Here is a 23,040-nt window from a genome sequence, read left to right on the forward strand (position 1 = left end):
GATATAAAGTGAAGTTAAGTACAGTACTCTGAGGGCTGTTTACAAAAAGTTTTATGATGTAGTATACAAATATCCTGAACTTTGATCTTATCTATACTAAGTAATCAAAACAGGCGAGTTCAAAACCATGGATGACTGTACAAACACTTGGATTGTGATTACAACATTTCCAGCTTAATAGCTGAAGTATCATAGTAAAATGCATTGCCATATTTCGTCAATGTATACTTACATAACCTTAGTTACAGTATTTTTTTCTCCTTTTCCCTTTGATTCGTTTTCCAAAAAGGGAGGCCAATGATATAAAAATGATACAATTATTTCTGAATAATGATTTTTCTCTATCATATGAGTGTTTCAAAGTCAAGAACTTGATATGCCTCTACTTCAAATAAAGTCAATGTACTTTGTACTGATTATGATAATTAGGGCGCGAGACTTTATGAAACGCATACACACAAAAAAAATACAGAATCATCACTTCGAAAATCTTATGTAATTTTATTACCATCACTGGTATTTATTTCACACATACATCATTTCTTTTCAGTATGTAGATGATAAAAGTTTTCAAACCATAACAATTATTTGTGTTTAAAAATACAAGTATATACATATTAACAGTCATTTTTTTTATAGTACCATTCTGTACATCTGAATGAAATAAAAGTAACAATGTATTTCAGTAAGTTTCCAAAGGACAAAAGTTACTAACATGTAAACCTTTCTTGAACTGTAAAGAAAACATACATGATTTCACTGAATATCTCAACATTTGGGCAATTCAACGGACAAAAAAAATTCCAATAGTATTGATAATAGGTTGCAATACATGACTTAATATCACTATTCATTGAAATAATGGATTATGGTTCATTGTTAAAGCCAATAAACCGATCTGACTAAAATACCTAAAAGGCAGAATCACCACCCTTGTTTGATATTGCTATCCAACAATCAGGCAGACATAAATTTTTCCCCATTTAAAGTAATTGAAAGCACTAATACAGGAAGAGAAGAGTAGGACTCGAGCCAGTGTAGACAATACTCTCACGCTTTTCTGTATGGGACAGAAGTCATAACTTGCAGTATTGAATAAATTTACATCCAATACTTTTCTTTCCAGAACAATCAAATTCATAACAATGTATTAGGCATAATTTCTAGCTTACATACATTGAAAATTCTTGATTTAAAGAATAATATTTCCATGTTGGTAATGCATTGGTAGTTTCCCTAATCCAGTACCTTGCTTGTGGTCAGGGGTTACAGTCCTTCTTCATTTTCTGACATTATAATCTTGCTGTTGGGCAGGTATCTTCCAATCTGTCTTATGTAACTTTCTCAAAAATAGTCTTTTGATCTAATCAGGTGATGTGCGATACATTTTTTTCTTAAAAATAAAATCAAATGCAGGGTAATACCATTTACAGGTTATTTCACGATATCTTTTCACCCAAACTATGTCTAAATATATATAAATTTCAAACCTGTAAATTTACATATGATACGGTAGTCACTTTCAACTTTCAAATTCACACTGCAAACTCTCTATGTGGAAATTCTTGGTTTTACTAAATCACTGCAGATGCAGTAGCTATGACCAAACAAATCATTAAGTAAGCTGTATATTACAATAATTATCGTGATATCGTGTTCTGCATTGCAAGATATTATTTCATGTGTAAATATCTGGTGCCCTACATAATATACAGACATTAGGAAAATCATCAAAATACTTATATTTCTTATACCTACAGTTAGTTGTAGAACAACATCATGCCATTTACTACATCCTGACAAATCCCAGAACTGCTGTATAAATGTGCTTACTTACAATGATAGATACATTAACTGCTCCATTCTTTCTGGGCTATTTTATCGTTTATTGGTTTATATTCAAGTCATTAAAGATTCTTTTAAATTTTCTGTATGTTTTCTTTTTTAAATGTCTATGTTTGAATGGATGATTCATGTAAATCGAGCTTGTAACGTACAAAATAAGATCACAATAAGATCAATACTGTGTGACTATTCACACCTATACAGCATGATAACAATACGAAAATGTGTCCTCAAAATAGACTACAATTAAAATAAAGCTATGTTAGGTTTGTTTTGCTTCATTTATTTGAACTAGTTAAAAGAATAATTAAGTTTTTCCAAAATGGAAATGACTGAAATGACCTTAATATTTGTTATCATACCAATCTGGAATTGATGAGAGATACACATATACAATGTATACAAATTACCATGGAATTGGAATATATCTTATCTATTTTAGAAACCTATGACTCGTCAGAAAAAAAAAATAATAATAAAAAAAATAACAATAAAAAAAAAAAAATACAGTATTTAAAGATATTTAAACAGATAAAAAGTCGGATATTCCCAAGTATTGATATATTTTAATAAAAGCATTAAATCTATATGTGAGAGCATTATTTCATGATGCACATACACTTTTTAATCATTAACCCAAGAGTAATTTAATCGGTAAGGAGAAGCAAAAAAATGAAAATATTTTCACATGCAACAGTTCAACTATAATGTACAGATATGTGTTGGTACTAAAACATGGAGGAGCATTTACAGAAGTGATAACTTCCATCTAACAGAATGAAATTGAATCTCTTGTACACCTTCACAAAAGATCATAACGTTCTGCATACCCTTGTGAGACAATGAACAATATATATACACACTTGACTGTATGTGCTGAATCCAACAAAAAACATGACCTTGTAAACATCCATGCCAATTTCGTGTTTCTGATCACTTCCAAGTATACATAGTCATTGCTAGCACTACTGTATACAGTAAGAGGAAGCTGTGATTAACACAGCAGCATTCTTCAACAATCACCTCCTTAATAGTACAATGGGCAACTAGCACTCCTCAATGATCACATCCTAAATAGTATGATGGGTAAAACATATTTCTATGAGTTATGTTGAAGTATGTACAGCAAGGCTTTGTGATTCCAGTCCAGAGTCGATGAGGCTGCCCTCATGTGATATGTTTTTCTCCTTGTGGGCATCTAAATAAACAAATGAAATAACAAAATACGGTATACCTACAGCTATATTGCTTAGTATATGCAAATCAACACAAATGAACACTGAATACATCCTGTAAAAAGAACTTGATGTAGTCACAAATTTGACATTTCTATAAAAAAATCATTTACCATATTCGATCCAATAAGCGCCCAGGGCACTTAAAAATTGCAATTAAGGTGGGCGCTTCTTAGACCATCTTAGATATTATTTTTTTTTACGTTTTTGTGAAGTACATCTCCTTATAAACCAACTTAAAACAATTCTTGATCGTGACTAAAAGGTAAGTGAATCTAGACTTTTAGGTATCTGAAGGGGGGAGGGGGCGCTTATAGGGACATGGGCGTTTACTGGGTCGAATATGGTATTTTATGTCTTTATACCCTAATATAAACATGAGACTGTCACCTTATCCCTACACTGCAATGCTTCAAATAGTCATTGTGCAGGGTTTAAAGCATCCTTGATACTCCAAGGATCATGATCACTTTCGCTCTATGCACCCCTTGACCATGTCATGGCAAAGTTGAATGCACAAGTGAAGTTATTTTATTGGTTCCCTGAGAAAAAAATGACTAATCACAGTCCGATACGCTCCTTTTGAAGATTACAAAGGAGCGTCATTTCCATTTCCATTCTTACCAAAGACAAGGCAGAACTGACTGAATGTTTGCTGAAGTACTAGTAAACATAAACAATATAGTGATTAACAAATACAGTCAATGCATTAGCTACAAAGTCAATAGTTGTCAACTAGCACACGGATAATTTGAGGATTAGAATATGAAGTCAGTTTGACCGATGGAAAGATTTCAAACAATGATATTTTAAATACATATACTAAATAAAGTTTAAAGTTGTTATAAACAGTGTGAAATATTCTTCAGAAAATTACATTTCACAGCAAATGTATGTTTACTGTGTGTATCAATGATGTTAATACAAAGTACTTCTATCATTGCTGAAAAAGTCTTGCTTTGAAATCTATGAGCTTTACATCACTGGGGCTATGTTTAGAGAGAATTAAAGAATTTCAGTGACCAACTGGACATGTTGGATATAGTGCAAGTATTAAGAGACTTCAAGACATAATTGGGGGTTTATATCAAATGTCTATTCAATTTCTAATAGGTATTTGTATACATACATGAGACCAGCATTTGAGTAAGGGTACCTCACCTGTTACTACAGAATCAGGGTAAGATAAAGGTTTGACAGTGTCTGTCCTGTTTACACAGACCTGTTACTACAGAATCAGGGTAAGATAAAAGTTTGACAGTGTCTGCCCTGTTTACACACACCTATTACTACAGAATCAGGGTAAGGAAAATGTTTGACAGCATCTGTCCTGTTTACACACACCTATTACTACAGAATCAGGGTAAGAAAATGTTTGACAGCATATGTCCTGTTTACACATACCTGTTACTACAGAATCAGGGTGAGCTAAAAGTTTGACAGCATCTGTCCTGTCCACACATACCTGTTACTACAGAATCAGGGTGAGATAAAAGTTTGACAGCGTCTGTTCTGTGTATAGCCATCAGAGCATCCTTCAGTCGCTTCACTGTTCCACCACATTCCTAAACAAGGCAACCACCATTTGTAATAAAGTCACCCATGGGAGACACAGGAAAAATTTTGGTTTGAAAAATGAACGAAAGGGCCAAGATTTCACATTTCAAATTAAAAAATAAGAAAGACTAGATGGAAAAGATCTTTTTCAGAACTGACTTATTCTATAGGTCTGTGAAAAAGTAAAAATATACAATTATCATTTCATCTTAACCTTTGAATATGGTTACTGTTATTACTCTACTAAAGTTAGAGAACTTTGTTCGATCATACCCACATTCAAACTTACTGAAGATATGTGCAAAACATTAGGAAATCTCATGTGTTTTACTGAAGTGAGAAATAAGTATGCAAGAGTTATCTAGATCTTTTGGTTTCATAAAAATCTGTCCACAAAGATAAACACTAGAACAATAATAAGGATGTGATGGACTGATTGACTAAGAGTTCATGCTTTTTGCAAATTACGTTTATGATTATATCTATTTCTATCGATAATCTAGAGCAGCTGAATATGAAAATCTAATTCCAACAACAGATCAAATAGTGCTAAATGTATAATCTCACCTCATAGTAATTGAAAAGGATGCGGGTTGGGCTATGGCCTTTCTGGCTGCCTGAAATGAGTTTCCTGAATCCAAGTCTATCTGCCAGGGCACGCCAGTCCTGTCCATCCCTTGCAGGGTCCAGAAGTTGTGAGAGCTTCACCCTCTGGGGGTACAAGACGCTGGCCATATCACCACCTGATCAAGGATGAAAGTAAAATATTAATTTAATGAAGGCCACCAGAGATGGTAAGTGTGACAGTTTAACATGAGTAATACAGACAACCAATGAATGTATTGAACTTAGATCCATGGATAATATCATATAGTTTTGGCAAGGATTAGCGCAAAGATGGAATATTAACCTCATACTTCCCACTAATAACCATGAATTCACCCAGTTATTGATAATAATTATGGTTTTCTTTATGTGCATGGTGAAACAATATTTTAGTACAAGAGTTGAAGTTTTAATAAGACAGTTGGTGTATTTGGTGCAAGCTTTGGAAAGTCTATAGCCTAGCTGGTTGTATGACATATTTGCATTTCAAATGATCTTCTGTGTCACATAATTTTAAACCACTCTCTTAATATCACACACACAGACTCCAGAGGACACACCATTAGTGATAATGATAAACCCCCTCTCTTACCATCACACATCCCGAGGACTCACCCTCTGTTATGGGACCTATACTACTGAGCCCAGTCTCCTCCCGTTCACCCTTCACAAGGGACAGGGAGGTGAACATTTCAGCTGTCTGCTCATATTCCCTATTGTCTGCTTCCTCATGTATCTCACTCATACTGGTGTATGGGTGTCCATACAACACCTTAAGAATCTGAAACAAACATAAATTAAACACTAAGTATCTACAATTAGAAGTTACACCTTATAATACAGAAAATCTCCTTTGAAGAAATGAAAAATGGTATTTTTCACATAAACAAGAGGCCCAAGTGGCCTTAATGGTCACCTGAGGAACATATGTCAATAATCTGTGGATTTTAAAATATTGCAAAAATGTAACAACACTTGTGCAGGACCATGTGTAAAACATCTGTACCAAGTTTGAACATAACCCATCCAATGGTTCTTGAGAGGAAGTCCATAATGTTTTAGCCAAACAGAGGCCAGACTGGCCATCTTGGATTTTGAATCGCCCCAAAAAGTTAAAACACTTGCCAGGACCTTGTGTAGAACATTCGTATCAAGTTTTCCCTTTTGCCCCTTCCTGGGGCCACGTCCTTTTTCTTCGTAAACTTGAAGCAGCTTCCCATGGGGATGCTTTGTGCCATGTTTGGTCAAAATCCATCCACTGGTTCTTGAGAATTTGTTTACATAAGGTAATTAAATATGTTAGGGTCACGATGATTGTGGTTTCCTAATTATCAATGGATCAAACCACAACTGTTTCATCACAGTAATCAGTAATCAATTAATCTTTTTTTTTTTTTAAATCTGACCCCAAAAAAGTACCTGCGCACTATATCCGCAAATTTACGGTAGTCATTTAATGAAGGTTTTTACATATGGACCCTTTTACACCCCTTATGGACCCCAAAGGGGACATTATCACTTTTTTCAACATACTTTCATATGTCCTTCACTAAGGGATGCTTTCTACCAAATTTGGTTGAAATCAGTCAAAGTTGAATTTTTACCCTTTTGAGCGCCCCCTAGTGGGGCCGTTTTTGACCCGATTTTTTTTTTCATTCGCAAACTGTGTAGACCTTGCCAAAAGGACTCTAAATATCAAATATGAATTCAATCTGTTGGTTCATGAGAAGAAGATTTTTAAAGATTTACCTAATTTTACCCCCTTTTTCCCCTTCCTGGGGCCCATATTGGGGCCACATCCTTTTTCTTCGCAAACTTGAAGCAGCTTCCCATGTGGATGCTTTGTGCCAAGTTTGGTCAAAATCCATACAGTGGTTCTTGAGAAGAAGTCGAATATGTGAAAAGTTAACGACGCACGACACACAGCGCACGCCGACAGATAAATCATGATGGCAATAGGTCACCATGAGCCTTCAGCTCAGCCGACCTAAGAAATGAACTTATGATTATGTGAACTGTATATCAATAGTTGATGATGATTAATATTAGGAGCTACCTTATCATTGTCCATTGCAAAGTCCTCCGCTGTACGACCCCGTTGACTTTTCTCTTTCATTATCATCTCATCTTTGTCCTTCTCATCCTCATTTTCATTCTCTGAACCCTCATCTTCGTAGTCCATGTTCTCAACCTTTGGGTCAGCCCCTGCTGCCATCAGGAGGGCAACCATTCCGATGTTTTGTCGCCCACAAGCCACATGCAGTGCTGTGTTACCATCAAAACATGTAGCATTGACTGCAGCTTTAGCCTGTCAACATAAAGTTACACAATAATGAATGCAAACAACAAATATCAAAGGACATTATGCCACTTACGGTCAAAAATCAGATTGTATATGGAAGGGAGATAACTCAAGCAATAAGATTGTATTGTACTCAAGTACAGTCACGGAAGACAACACTAGTTATTGCCTCCATGCTTATCATATTAAAAATTTTCCATAAATGGCAAACTATCACTTACATTCTTCCTTGTGTTGTATATCAACAGCAATAGAACATTTCTTTTTGACTCACTTTCGAAAATATCAGTGTCCCTTTTCAAGCAAGCCGCAAATTTCTTTTTGACTCACTGTCTAAAATATCAGTGTCCCTTTTCAAGCAAGCTGCAAATAACCAGTGCTGTACTAAGAATCTTAAACTGCCTATTACATCTTCACAAGTATGTACCTCCAGTAGTAGCCAGCCAGCCGTAGAAAGGTCATCGTTGCCTGCTGCATAGTGGAGAGCTGTCCGACCACTTTTACCATCAGCCATGTTCACATCGGCTTTACCCTTAACCAACAGCTTTATGGATGTCAAGTCCTCCTTCTGGGCCGAAATGTGTATAGGGGTCAAACCTGAAAAGTTAACACAGGGGGAATTAATTAGGTCACATCAATAAAATGAAGGAATGTCACACAAGAAATATCTAATAACACTATAATTTCTTTTTGCAATGTAAGCAATTTTACATGAAAGTAAGCTGAACCTTCACAAATAAAAATTCACCTACTGAGAACAACAGATCTGGAGGGTTCTGAAGAACTTTTTGTTCACTCACTGAAGCTCACCTTATTGTTTTTTTTTATTTGTTTGGGTATGAATTAAATCAGTTCATAAATTGAACTCATAATTTGATTCAGAAACTGAGTTGCCTATTATCAAATGCGTACCATCAATATTCTTGATGTCCAGTTCCGGGAAAGGTCGCTGCCTGCTGACCCGAGGTCGGATGTATTTAAGCATTGCTGCAAGACATTTGTCCTTTTTGTAAAGAGAGGCTAAGTGGGCTGCTGTGTTACCATGTCGATCCAGTACAGTAGGCTCTGCCCCCGTCTTAAGTAGAGCATCAACCACACCTTCCTGGCCAGTTATCACAGCTAGGTGTAATGGTGTCTGTAAAATATTTTTAAACAGCAACATCAAAAATACTGATTAGCGTTAATCTTATTCAGATCAATCAACACTTATAATTTCATTTTGTCTGTCGAAATTCTGACTCCTCCTGTAAATTTGACCTATGACTTCTATAATCAAGAAGCTTTTTAAGGTTTTTAAAAAAAGAATTATCATCGTTTTTAAGAATTCTATAGAAAAGAAACGAAGCTACAAAACAGAAGTGAATAGTACCTGTAACCTCCTGTTATGGACATTTATCTTTGACTGGGCATTAGGTAAAGTTGCCATGACATCCAGCAGGTTGTGGACTACCTCCAGCTGATGATTAATGATGCAGGTGTGAAGAGGTCTGAAACATTATTTTGTGAAAGAATCATTATATATATTCACTATCCAGGACACATTTCCAACCAATCTAAATTAATTTGATAGCTGGTAAAGTCATACTGTTACTGTAATAATCATTTATAGCTGTTCCACAGGTATGTCAATTTTGAAAAGGAGAATCATATCACAGAATATAGAACCTTCAAAAGAACTTGATTTTAATTTCAAAGAATAATTTTCTGATTCATTCTTAAATAAATGTAAAACATACAAAATTAAATATGAGAATAATAATTTTCTCGAGCCACAATAACTTTCGTTGTTTTGTGACAAACATTTTCCTAGAAAGAATATCACCCAGACAGCAGAGCCATTGTTACTGTATATATTTTAAATATAATGATTGTAGTTCCACAACCATGAAAGTAAATCTCTGATAAAATACAATTATCAATAATTCCCTTTTTGGTTGGGGTACAGGAAAATTGTGACAAATACTGCAATTGTTTGTTTTAGTTTAACTGGTAAACTGTATCTAATCAAACTTACATATCACCGTCCTCATCAGCAATACAGGTGAGATATCGCTGTACTGTAAGAAGCTGGCGAATATCTCCTGTGGCTGCATATAGTTGTATAGCTTTGGCTGTCCTTTCTGCCATCTTCAAGGCATGGTCCGACTCAGTCTGGACTGTAAATCACAAACAATTAGATTTCACAGCCATGTTAAGTAAGATATCTATTGCATTACATTTTATGACTCGGAATTCTCTGATAGCAAGAAGTTATATTCCTTCTGTACTTTTAAAATCTGTAAATGGAAAATTAGAATCGAATACCAGTATTAAAACAGGTACATCAATAAACAGACAACAAAAATCAGAAAATAATACTACTGAATACCAGACAGAGTAACTGGATGATTACTCCTCACAAGACACATGGTTAAGAAGGCTTAATTGTTAACTGTATACAAAACACATGTTGAAAGAGCATTTTCAAATACAAGACACTCATTCAAGCGATTATAACTAAATAGTGAATACATATAAAAATGTAAGAGAATTCATCCGCAATATAGTGATATATGAGAATTTAAATCCAGGGTATTACCTCAAATTTTTCATGTACTACTCAGATAGACCAAATTTTCCTTTGTACCATTATAGGTTTAATTTCAATTTGGCAAATGAAAAAAGTGTAGGTGAAGACAGGAACTCAAACCTACCAGACACATCATTTTTAACAGCATGGGAACCAGGATCACTGTGGATTTTGCGCACATGTTGTATGGGTTGATGTACTACTTTGCTCTCCATCTTGACTGGACCGTCAACCATATCATGTCCACTAACGGTCAGTGGAATCTGTGGTGGACATGTCCCAAATTCCCCACTCACGGTCAGTGGAATCTGATCGGAATATTTTTCTAGTATATCTCTGTCTTCATTGACAGTTAATGGAATGCTTGAAATCGGCGAAATCTCTTTCTCAGTGCCTCTTGTCATTAGATTTGGGTTCATATACATATTGGTTGGGGCCAGAAGGATCTGGCCCTGGTACTGGGTATTGTCGTACATGGTCTGTAGTTCTGGAATCTGTTGCAGGTAAGGAGGCATCGATATATGATGATTTCGAGACAACCCCATTTGGTTATTGTGTGAGGTAGCCGTATATGTATTTTGGGCTGAGGTTTGTGGAACAGTAGCAATGTTAGGCATATACAGTGTCTGAGATGGGGTTAAGTTTGTATTAACAGGGGTGCTATAGGCTGTGGTTTGGGGTATACCGATGGGCATGCTCTGTGGTATAGTAGGCTGGGACAGTTGCTGATTGGTGAAGAAAGGGTCGACAGTCTGATTCAGGGACTGACATGGTAGTTTTACAGCTGGTGGAGTATCAGTCTCTAGGTCTTGATGTGTGTTGTGTTGTTTCACAGCATGGCGCCGCACTGCTTTGGTAATATTTCTATGAGATGGCGCAGGAGCATCTACAATAGTCAACAATCACATGAATAGAACAATATTAATCATTATGTATTTATCTCTGACATTTGCATGCTAAAATAATGAATGTATGGAGACATGCTCGAAGACTGATTATCCACCATTTTACTGATTCATTTGTAAGAACATCCTTATCCTAGGTCTGAGAAATGATTATCTACAACAATGAAAAAGGTCAACAATACAAAGCTGTGAGACAACAATATGTTGATGATCAGCAGCATAAGGGAATATTAATTATTCACTGCCTTATGTGTGATTTATAGGGATCTCAACAAAGATTATAAAGTAGCAATCATTTGGAAATCTTCATGTCGGCCAACTTAACAACCTTCCCCCATTGTTTTAGATCCCCATCTCACAATGCTATTACTCTCCCATACTTCACAGGTACTTTTAATTAATGTTCATGTTAATAGTTTAAAACAACATCATGATAAAACAACCATTTTATGTTTTTTTGTTTTGATTTTATAATAATTTCTTTTATAGATATATATATATACTGTGGATATATAAGCAAAGGTGATCATCATCATTTGATGACGCTAATTTCGTAAGCTTCAAAGTGAAGTAGATATGTGAGTAAAAATGATTATCATCAGTTGATGACACTGATTTCATAAGTTACAAAGTGAAGTGATGCCAAATGATACATTAGAGACAGAAAAACGAATAAGAAATGAAGTCAGTATGCAAGATTGAATGATTTCAAACAAAGTAAATAATGTAACAATTGCCATTGCATTGAGTAAACTCTCTACACTCAAATAAAACAAAGTTGACAAGCAATTAACAGTCAGGAGGGGGCCTATAGTGGAAAAACTTATTGTGGTGATATGACAAATGTTGTGTTTAAGTAAAATGAAAAGTTTCTCCTGTTATAAACCATGTGTCAACTTCCTTACAAAATGCATTTCACAACAAACTTGTGTTTAGTCTATATCATTGCTGTCAATACAGCTAACTTGACTACCATTATAAATAAATGTACTGCCTTGGTTTCAAATCTGTTTTAAGCTTTACATATTATCAGTGCGATATTTAGGGGATAACTTGAATACCTTGTGAGGTCAAACTGAAAATGTAAGATAGACTATGAGTATTGAGGTGTAGATGATACAAAAATAGGGTCCTACCATCATCCTGGTTGACCGTTGTTGGCATGTTTCCTTGACTTTCTGACATGGAGTCTAAAAAAAAGACAGCACAGCATTAACAATGCTAAAGATTCTGAATGTCATAATAAAGACAGACTTCCTGTTAAGGACCTGCAAACAACACCAATAGTCACTTGTTTATATTTACATCAAACACCTGTCAGTTCTCCATTATTCAAAGTCAATGGTCCCCTAATCTCTCTCTTTCTTGCCTGAAAATAATGACATCTAAATTCATATGGTAAATGATACTGTTTATAGAAAACCTCAGATTTAGTTTTACCAGTGCCTTTTTTTCGTTCACTCTTAAGTTTAAAATTAAAAAAAAAAACAACTTCAAAGTAACATGTTAGCTTTAAATTTTTGTGGCAAAATAATAATTTTTCAACAGTGACTGTGCAAATTTATTGTGATAGGAAACTTGATATTATTTCTCACTTCTGATGACTGTGTCATAGAAGTTGCTAGTTTTTCAGCAAAGAATGTACAAATTTATATCATTATGATAGGAATCTAAATGTTTTTCTCACTTCCATTGACTGTGCCAAAGAAGTTGCCACCACCTCCTGGTTGTTTACTGCCACCACCACCGGAGCCAAAGTTGCCACTCCCAGGATATATGGGCAGTGTTTTCTTCCTTTTCTTACGAATGTCATCCATATCTACAAATTTACAAATAATTGGTAACAGAAGGAAATATAGACAATGAAGAAAATGGGACAATGGGCAAACCTTTTGGAAGGAAAGACATTATTCACAGAGATACAAAAATACTAATGTTTATCAGGTAGTAAGTGAAACATTAATTATGTTCTGAGGGCAATCAATGAAATATTAACCAAGTTCCAAGGGCAGTCAGTGAAATATTTACCATGTCTTGAGGGCAATCAATGAAACATTTACCATGTCTTGAAGGCAGTCAGTGAAATATTTACCATGTCTTGAGAGCAGTCAGTGGAAAACTTACCGATGTTCTGAGGGTAGTAGGTGAAAGATTTTGGATCACTGCTCTCTGAATCTGACTTGCGTTGTAACATAATGAGCACATTGACAGCTCTGTCAATGGCTGGATCTTTGTAAGGTGGCGTTTTAAACACTATGGCATACTGTATGGTAAGAAAAAAAAATCAGTGAAATGAGTGTTTTTTCCCTAAATAGCTTGTTATTTCATTTCACAAACATATGGTCTTACTTGAACAAAGATCAAGAAGTTTTGATGCTAATTTTTATAAACTGACCTGTCTGTGGACATCAAAAGGCCCAAATGACCCGTATGCTTCCCATGTCACATTACCATCTTCGTCTTGCTCAACAAATCTCACAGAGATGTCATCTGTCAGATAAATGAAATAGAATGCCATTAAAACTTGGACATCTACCTAATGCAAAGTTCCATTGAAGCAAATTGTCACAATAACTAATAACAATTATTGGATGCATGCACAACTCATTGAGGGGTTATATACATAGGTTATATATATAAGTATATATATATTAAGGTAAATACTGGGAGGGCAAGGACAATAGAAAAACAACAAAGTACACTTGTCTTTAGAGGAGTGTTAAAGTAGTATATAATATACAGGCTCATGATTAAGAGGATCTGACGTGAGTGTAGAAGTAGTATGTAATACAAGTTCACTATTGAGAGGATCTGACGTGAGTGTAGAAGTAGTATGTAATACAAGTTCACTATTGAGAGGATCTGACGTGAGTGTAGAAGTAGTATGTAATACAAGTTCACTATTGAGAGGATCTGACGTGAGTGTAGAAGTAGTATGTAATACAAGCTCACTATTAAGAGGATCTGACGTGAGTGTAGAAGCAGTATGTAATACAGAAGCTAATGATTTTGAGGAACTTACATGGGTATAGATGTAGTATGTAAGATACAAACTCACTTATTTGAAATGTTACAATCCTTTAAAGTGATCTTGTTTAAGACTTTCAAAACTGAAGTCACCAGTGTGAGCTTTCATGCACAAAACTTTTTACTTTCGACTTCAGCTTTAACTCATAACGCAACACTTAACCATTGCACATCCATCAGATTGCATTTATTGTCAATGTGAATGCCATTTGGGTGTCAAATAAATAGAATGACCTCCATTAGGACATCATGATTATTTACTGGCACCCAGATTGCATTCATAGTGACAATAAGCACAATCTGACAGGCGTTCAATTGTAATACTTACATTGCGGATATTATTTAAAACATTATCATGGTTTTTTTTTCTAATTTGAAATAATTTTTCTTAATGTAATGCCAAAATGATATCATGTTAATATCCTGCAGTCCAGTCTTCATCTATACCCATGTGAATAAAATCCAGATTAATACGGAGTTAATGGGAGGTCATCACGCAAAATGTGAATACAGACATATGACTTTTCAATAAGCTTGTCGAGTTAACAAGATAAGGACTTTAGTATCAACAACCTATGACCTTAGCCATGGCAAAGGACACAGAACCCTGAACATACACTACATGTACATAGTGTACAACCTTTATGTGTATTTCAGAATGACGGGAGTATTGCCTTACCTTTCTGTACTTTCTCACACAACAGGAACACTTCCTCATTACCAGTACAACATCCACCATATTTATCCATACGGCAGATTTTGAGGGCATTGGCTCCTGGCGACTCTGCAAAACAAGAACAAAAACTAGGAAAGTTGTTACACTAATTTGTTGTATTTTTGTTTTTCTACTTTCTATTTCCTTTGTATTGACAGACAGGAAACAACACAAGTACTTACAGGTTATTTAACAATAGATCAATAGTAGTTACTAGTCCATGGAAAATATCTACATGTAGTAAACTTAATAATGGTATTTTGTCTTTTAGCACAACTTAGTGAAACATCCCTAAAGCTTGTTCTGCATAGCTCATTCTGCATTGCCTTTTAGCACAACTTAGTGAAACATCCCTAAAGCTCATTCTGCATTGCCTTTTAGCACAACTTAGTGACAACATCCCTAAAGCTTATACTGCAGAGCTAAGTCCTCTCTCATCCAAGTAGGATTCTCGGTTATGAACCCTGAAGACTGGAGATGTTAAAAAAGGTTTGACCACAACAGCAGTAGGGATGAAATGGATCAGAATGTCTAACTGGAAACTAGACCTTTAATCAAGTGCATTACAGTTCTTTGTTTTCGAATTATCTCAAGATGAATTATGCCTTAACTTAAAAAAAGCCTTTTAATGCAACACTGCAATACTTACTGCTATCATATATCGGATTGGAAAGAATAGAAGGAAGGAGACGACTAAACATTCCAGTCTCATCACGAAGGTAGGCCTGGAAACACAGCTTTACCACATTCAGCTGCATCTCCTTGGCTAACTTCTCTGCCTGAGTCTTAGCCTGCTTCAAATCCTCCACTAGATTGAAAGACAATCATTGATTTAATTTCATTGACAGGTACCGCTGGTAATATACTCCTAGTTACCCATAAAACATCAATGTCTGTTTTTATTAAGGGATACTTTTTCCTCATCCCAGTATAAAGTTACTGGTTTCACAGATGTCACAGTATGTTTCTTTACAAGAGATATGGTCGATTCATGGACATGGGTTTCCAACTACTCTTGTATTTCTGATTTTATTTCATATGCAAACATTTAACATTGATATAGATGGCTTAAACTTTACTAGATGCTACCATGATAAACATAAGATCATTATTATAAGACCCTGTTTAAATATTAAAAAATTTCCCATGAATCTCTGATCTCCCGATACCTGTCTGACCTTAAATTATGTCTGATAAAAGCTTTCAATTTTGGTAAGATCACCAAAACATTGTGATAATTCTGTTAAATACAACAAGAACATACTCAGAAGTTTAATTTTTTGTTCATCAAGTAAAGTTATCCTAAACATGTATAAAAGACAATGACATGCTGAGGTCTTTATTGGATATCATTGTAGTAGCGTTTGTAAAAACAATTCATCAAGGGGTATCTATATTATGTGAATGGTGTCCTTGAATTTATGAATCCAAGGGATAAATCCTTGATAGATAACAGTAACCTTTGGAATATAAATGCTGCATCAATGAGAGGGTATATCGGTGAATCTGTGACACTGGATATAAACAGTTGTAGCGTATAACATTTCAAGTATACACTACAGGCCTATCTGTAGTTTAGTGTCTTATACATTCTTTTCTTATTGTTCAATAAATAAGGTTGCTTTCAATTACTTTTAAATGTCAGATAAAGTCAGATAAATGACATTACGACCAGAAGATAAACTGATGTTATTACTCAACTATACAAATACAATATGATTCTTGTTCTAAAGGCATTATACACAAAACCTGTCATCACAAATTTCAGCACAGTTAAGCTAACCATAGGCTTGATGAAATGACTTTCTTTTGACAAATCTCATTGGAGCTAGAAATTTGCTAAATATATATATACAAACACATGATACTTACTTGTAAGTTCTGCTTGGGCGTTGAGGTCGCCCAGTTTCACAAGTTTGTCAAGTTTAATGGATTCTAGAATTCTCTGTTCGATCACCTCTGATGCCTTCCGTCTGGTTACATGTTGGACACATAGGTTTGGAAACCTTTATCACAAGAAATTAAAAGTCATTGTAATTTTGAGTATCATTGCAAATATCAAAACAACTCACTTTGTATTTTGTATATATTTTAAATAGATGCTGTGTCTATATTCTTTAGCAGCAGTTTCTGTAAAACATGTCCAACAATGTTGCGACTGTACTTTCCTGAAGAACTTTTTGTAATGAATATGATACAGAACGTACATACATATGTACATGCTTTTGAAAAGTTTAAACCTTAAGATAGAACACAAAACTTTAATCAACTGAAATGAATTAACTTACGTTAGAGAGTTTTGTCCTCCCTTTAATTCTACAATACAAGTTCCTTCATTACAGTTTCTTCCCACCAATTTATGTGCATGTGGGCGAGGTATGACCTCGTCTGTTACCAAGGTTACCACCACACGGGCAGGTCCGTTGTAGTTCTTGATCTGTAACAGTTTTTAATACAAGAACAATTAGATTAATAACAGGCAACTGAAATTTGTATCATTTGGGATATAAAAATGATTCTATAAACTACTCTAAGCTATCTATATGTAGCACAACATCGACTAGGCCTCTCTAAAAACACTAACCTTGATAGCAGGGTAAGTTTTACGATACTTTTCACTTTTCTCTCCCTGCAGACCTCCATGAGATGGACCCTCACATTCATAACGGAATCGGAATCCACGAGGCTGAGGTTGCTCTACTATCTCAATGTGAGGGTCAGAATCTGTGAAACAACAATGTGCCAGCATGACTGACTGCAAAGCATATGTAATCAATTTTACAACTTGTCAAAGGGATTGATGGAAAATAGCATTAGAGTTTAAAATACTTATGACAAATTTTACTTGATTTGTTTGACAATCACTATAATCTATGGCATCACAGTCACACAGTTCCATTCCATAGAATAATTTGTATTGAATTAATTGTGATTAATATTAATCGATTACCAGGTATTGTGCAATAATATCAAAATACAAAAAACAATTACATTAATCATAAAAAAGAAAAATCAATCAAAACTCTCCCACCTTCATAGAAGACAATAGATTGATCAGACTTTATTATAAAATGTAGAATAATCATTGGAAGACATTTTACCAGTACTTGAGTGCCTCCAGCCACTTTGTTTCAATTTATACTGCATTATTAAGAGAAACTGTATTTTCATGTTAAATGACGTCACTGCTAATATGTATAACACTGAGGACTATTTATGTAAGTACCAGCAGCAGGGTCATGCCTACAATATATACAAAGTACAGGTAGATGTTCACTGTTGCTTGAATTGACCTGTTCCCTCAAGGCTCTTTCAAACATTTTCTGCTAGACCTATTTACATAATTGCAATGAACAAAAATGCATTATGGGGCTCAATTACCATCATCAAGCACCATCTGTGTGATTTCACCATTCGTGATTTTGCTCTTTTTCACTTGGTATACAGTGTTTGGATCGTTGTCAATGGCAAATTCATACTCGACCGAATCTGAAGTATCTCCATCCTGGTCACTCATCGTGGTCTTTCTGCTCTCACTACAAATACAATACACAATGACTACCTCTGTAAATGTTGAGTGAATTTACATGTATATAAGTACAATGTATCTAGTAGTATATGTATGTAATTGGTAGTACATTGGAGAAGCACTCCAAAGTGTAGCTTTAAACAGAAACACTTCAAATAAAAGTACATGTAACATTATTTCAATTGTTTGATGATTTTGCAGAAGTTGTCAAATGTGACCATTGACCCATAAACCTTGACAAAAGATTTACAAAAATCCTTCTAATAAGAGCGCAGTTTATTTTAATGAGTAAACATGTTTAAGAATCATGCCCGCATTTTGTACTTATGAAAGGTAAGTAAAAATGGCCAACTGTTCCAGGACCAGAACATCACCAACAAATTTAGCTGGTCATGTATTTGTTAAAAGAAAAAGGTCTACTTGACATTTACTCCATCGACAGCTTCCCTATCTCCTGCCCTACAGTGTCACCAGAGAATCAACTCCAGGTGATTGGACAATGCCCGGCAACGGGAAGAGTCATGGAGACGAGTAACCATCATCACCATTACCCTACATATTAAACTGACACATTTCTCTCTAGACCTATATAAGAAACCCTAACAACCAAACTCAATTCAGATTTCATAATGAATACTTTAACAGAAAAGAACACTGTTCATTTCTACCAGACAATCATTAAACAGCAATTATAATAAGTAAATTCTCTCTCATGCAGAGATAAAAGGTAGTTGTATACATAACAAAGCCAAATTATAATCCTATTAACAATTAAACCTACGGTTGAAACGGAAGATAGTCAACCTACTTTATAAGACATATTCACGTGTAAAAGAATATGTACACAGGGCTCTCACACCCCATTTTGGGACTGGGGCCCTTTGAATTGGGAAAAAATAACGTTGTTTTCCTTAGAATTGGGAAAACTTAGGGTATTAATCAGATGTACTGGTAGATAGGGGTATATAAAAACACAAACACAGGTTTGGGCCAAAAGTAACCAATATTTTATTATTATGTAATATTATGTAACATTACAAAATTATATATCTGTGGACAACACAGTCCACAAATAATGAAATACTGGTCTTCTGCTAAGAGACAAATACAACTAATAACTACAACATAAAAGATCTAATCTAAAGGGATGGGTGGGATGGGTGTTTATCATTCAGGGTTCTAAAGCCCTGTCAGTGCTGGAGGTGGGACCTGGTCACTCCACAGTGCTCTGGAGACTGTGGCTGGGCAGGTCAGTGCAGCAGTGTAACCTACAAACCTCCTTGGTTGTCATTGGCTAAACCTGTCAAGGTGAGGAGGTTAATGGCTGACCATACAAATCCCCCTTATAGGCACAATGTTTCTCAATGGTCCCATTGCCCCAAACTTGACATGCCAAATGTTAGCCCTGACCCCTGGATAACCGACTTGATAAAAGTTGGGGCCATCTGACAAGAATGACACTCCATCCCACCTCATTAATATTGTATTAATTACTTAATACCTACATTAATCAGATGTACTGGTAGATAGGGGTATATAAAAACACAAACACAGGTTTGGGCCAAAAGTAACCAATATTTTATTATTATGTAATATTATGTAACATTACAAAATTATATATCTGTGGACAACACAGTCCACAAATAATGAAATACTGGTCTTCCAAACTAATAGCCCAAACCTGTTAGTAGAGTAGGAAAAATTAAACATTCTTAAAAAAAAAAAAAAAAAAAAAAAAAAATGTATGTCCATGGTGTGGTGGAATATTACCGGTTTCTATTCTACAGGCGGTAATTAGCAGACATATCAGCAGATCACAACAACACACAAATGAAGATCGATCCAATAAGATTTCAATGTCCAGCTGAAGGTAACCTCACATTCATAAAAAAAAAAAAAAAAAAAAAAAAAATTGAGTCAAGGCAGGCAGTCCAAAACACTAATGTCCAGGTCCTGAAAGTTATGACTGAGAAACTTAACACAAATACAATATTCCACTGATAGCTACTGTAATCACAAACAAGGATGCAGCCTATCTCTCTCCAATACCATTGTAGTGTGATACTGCCTTTCCTAAAGTATAGGCAACTTTGAGACGTAGCGACAAGGATGGGTCCAAGTAGCGTTTATAGGCGTCACTACGCCAATCTCCCTGAGTTTGGATGAGGTCAGCAGGTAAGCCACATTCTAAAGCAAAAGATGCCCCACCCCTGCGAAAGCTATGGCCTGAGTATCTAGCTGGGTCAAGGCCACATTCCTGGAGGATAATATGAAGCTGTGAGAGGAAAGATTCGTATGTAAGGGGGATGAATGTACCCCTTGACTGGTAAACAAAGGCTGGGCCCTGTGGGTCAGCCTGCCGTGTCAAGGCAAAGGCCAAGGTCAAAGCCTGTGTAGGGCAGAAGGGTGACTTTGGTATGCATGGGAGGGGGATAAGAAGGCATCTCTCCTTAAACTGAATGGTTTTTGACCAGGTAATAGACAGAATTGTACCCTGGTTGGAGAGATGGATATCATGTCTACTTAGGTGTTTCCCAGATTCAAACTTGTCTTTATCTGAGATAAACAAATTGGACTTACGAAAAAAAGAGAAAAAGGCTACTAGGCATGCTGCCCAAAAAGTGATATGTTTGGAGGAGGTTAGACAAATTCTGGAGAAAATTTTTTCCAAGATGCTAAGGTTGATTGGGAGTTTAGGATTGCAACCATCACCCATTGTTCTACGTGCTCCTTTCAATATAGTACTGACATAAAAGGAGTCAAGAGGACTGGGGTAATCCCATTCCTGGTGTAAAAGCTTGATGACTGACAGATACTGCCTTACTGATGAAAAGGTAAGTCGATCAGACAAATAAGCAATATAGCGTCCCAAATTAACTGGTGATAAAGGGACTAATGGTATCTCTACAAGCATGCAAAACCTTCTGTATGAAGACAGGTATGTACTGTAGGTCTTCTGAGTAGACTTAGCAAAATGGTTTGCCCGTAATACGTCTACAGTCGTATCAAGATTCTTGATTATGGTGGATTTCGGTGAAGGACCTTGGCCACCTGTTCAGAAACATAGAAAAAGGAAGGTGCTGACATGTGATCCAAAAAGTAAAGAGTTGGTACTGGTCTACCAAATCTACTGCAAAACTGTTGCAAATGGACAGACTCGTGAAGCCGAGACACAGTGTCTGCCATGCCATTGTTAACACCTTTAATGTGTCTAGCAACTATGTGAAAGTTGAACAAAACAGACAACCAGAACATATTACGTAATAACCCCATAAGTATTGGGTTTTTGGACGTGCCCTTATTTAAACAGGCTACTGTGGTTGCATTATCGCTAAAAACATATATTTTCATGTTGGTCCAACAAGAGGCCCAACGATACGATGCAACAACTACTGCAAGTAATTCCTTTTCATTAATATGCCAATGCATGGCCTGGGGGAAATCTTGAGACCAGGCTGTGTAGAACCAGTCCTCCCCCCAGTGTCCCCCACCCCCAATAGGACATGCATCTGTATACAGCGCAGTGAAGGGGATGTCATTGAGTAACAATGACTTGCCATTGAAAAGTGATAGGCCTGTAACCCACCATTCAATGTCTTGTAACATTGGGCCAACTAACTTGACTTTGTGACCTGGCTTTTTAAGGGCTGCCATAGAGTTAATCAACCGACGGAGAAAAACTCGCCCGCCTCGGATAACTGTAGCGGCCCATGACAGTTGTCCCACAATGGATTGTAACTGTCGTTTAGTAGCACGTTTGCGATTACGGAAATCGCAAATATCAGATCTAAGAGCTTCCAGCTTCTTCAAAGGTAATTGTAACATCATACTGACCGAGTCAATCTCAACGCCAAGAAATGTCATAACCTGAGCTGGGCCATGTACCTTAGACCAGTTAATGAGAAATCCCAACTTTCTCAACAGGCCTATAAGATATGCTAACATAGAGGAACATTCCTCCTGAGAATCTGCACAGATGAAGAAGTCATCCAAATACACCACCAGATTGTGGTGTCCAGCACAGGACATAATCCTGCGGACTGCTTGTGTAAGTCTATGAAAAATTCCAGGACTTGCCTTTGCTCCAAAAGGCAGCTTAGAATCATAAAAATAGTGGGGTTCACCATTTAAAGTCCATTGGAGTCCTGTTACCATTCGACTATGTTTACTTATAGCTACAGATCTATAGGCTGACTTAAGGTCAACCTTGGCCATAAAACAACCTGGGGTAAGTAGCCCAACCGCATTATCTATAGACTGGAATTTTTGTTTATCCATTGTTGTGCAGTAGTCATTAACTGCCTGTCCTGATGGCCGGCTACAGTCATGAATGAGTCTGACCCCACCAGATGTTTTAGGGATAACCCCTATCGGACTAATGATAAGGGGTTTAGTGGCAATAGGGATGTAATTGCCATTAGCTATTTCCGTATGGACTTGCTGTGAGGCAAGTTTGTAAAAGGGGCTGTGAATAGATGCAGAGGGATGATTGGGAGCTTCACAATGAAGGGGAGTGGAATTTGGGTCAATAATATCAAATCCATTGGTGATACCATTAAGAATAAAAGATCTATCAAAATCATTAGGGGGAAGAAGCTTGTCCCAGGCTTGATAGGACAGGCCATGGGTGGGACTGTTTGATTGCTATGCATCAGATTTATGGGAATGAGCAGGGTGATTTTGTGTACACCCAGAGACTAAACAAATGTGGGCATACTTACAGTTTGTCCTGTCACACCCAGGAACAGTA

The 23,040-nt window shown here is 36.1% G+C and overlaps 1 protein-coding gene across 3 annotated transcripts in view; it reads right to left on the reverse strand.

The window, feature by feature from the left end:
* Positions 1-481: 481 nt before the first annotated feature.
* The window catches only part of LOC132551593 (nuclear factor NF-kappa-B p105 subunit-like), a 68,532-nt gene continuing 45,973 nt past the window's right edge, over positions 482-23,040 (reverse strand). For 2 of the 3 annotated variants that reach the window (XM_060215748.1, XM_060215750.1), the window contains exons 2-21: positions 18,143-18,297; positions 17,346-17,485; positions 17,050-17,198; positions 16,634-16,767; positions 15,411-15,569; positions 14,726-14,830; positions 13,415-13,509; positions 13,144-13,282; positions 12,707-12,838; positions 12,156-12,209; positions 10,239-11,000; positions 9,560-9,701; positions 8,915-9,032; positions 8,458-8,680; positions 7,973-8,142; positions 7,300-7,551; positions 5,859-6,024; positions 5,205-5,380; positions 4,546-4,645; positions 482-3,043 (exon numbers count right to left, since the gene is read on the reverse strand). In XM_060215748.1, coding sequence (XP_060071731.1) covers positions 2,952-3,043; positions 4,546-4,645; positions 5,205-5,380; positions 5,859-6,024; positions 7,300-7,551; positions 7,973-8,142; positions 8,458-8,680; positions 8,915-9,032; positions 9,560-9,701; positions 10,239-11,000; positions 12,156-12,209; positions 12,707-12,838; positions 13,144-13,282; positions 13,415-13,509; positions 14,726-14,830; positions 15,411-15,569; positions 16,634-16,767; positions 17,050-17,198; positions 17,346-17,485; positions 18,143-18,297 — 3,463 coding nt within the window. In that variant the 3' untranslated portion in view covers positions 482-2,951. Of the gene's footprint in view, positions 3,044-4,484; positions 4,646-5,204; positions 5,381-5,858; positions 6,025-7,299; positions 7,552-7,972; positions 8,143-8,457; positions 8,681-8,914; positions 9,033-9,559; positions 9,702-10,238; positions 11,001-12,155; positions 12,210-12,706; positions 12,839-13,143; positions 13,283-13,414; positions 13,510-14,725; positions 14,831-15,410; positions 15,570-16,633; positions 16,768-17,049; positions 17,199-17,345; positions 17,486-18,142; positions 18,298-23,040 lie in introns of all 3 variants that reach the window. The other variant, XM_060215749.1, reaches the window with a different exon arrangement.

The sequence above is a fragment of the Ylistrum balloti genome, unplaced genomic scaffold (genome assembly GCF_031769215.1).
Source record: "Ylistrum balloti isolate Yb309-2 unplaced genomic scaffold, AGI_CSIRO_Ybal_v1 Utg370208, whole genome shotgun sequence".
Classification (NCBI taxonomy): Eukaryota; Metazoa; Mollusca; class Bivalvia; order Pectinida; family Pectinidae; genus Ylistrum; species Ylistrum balloti.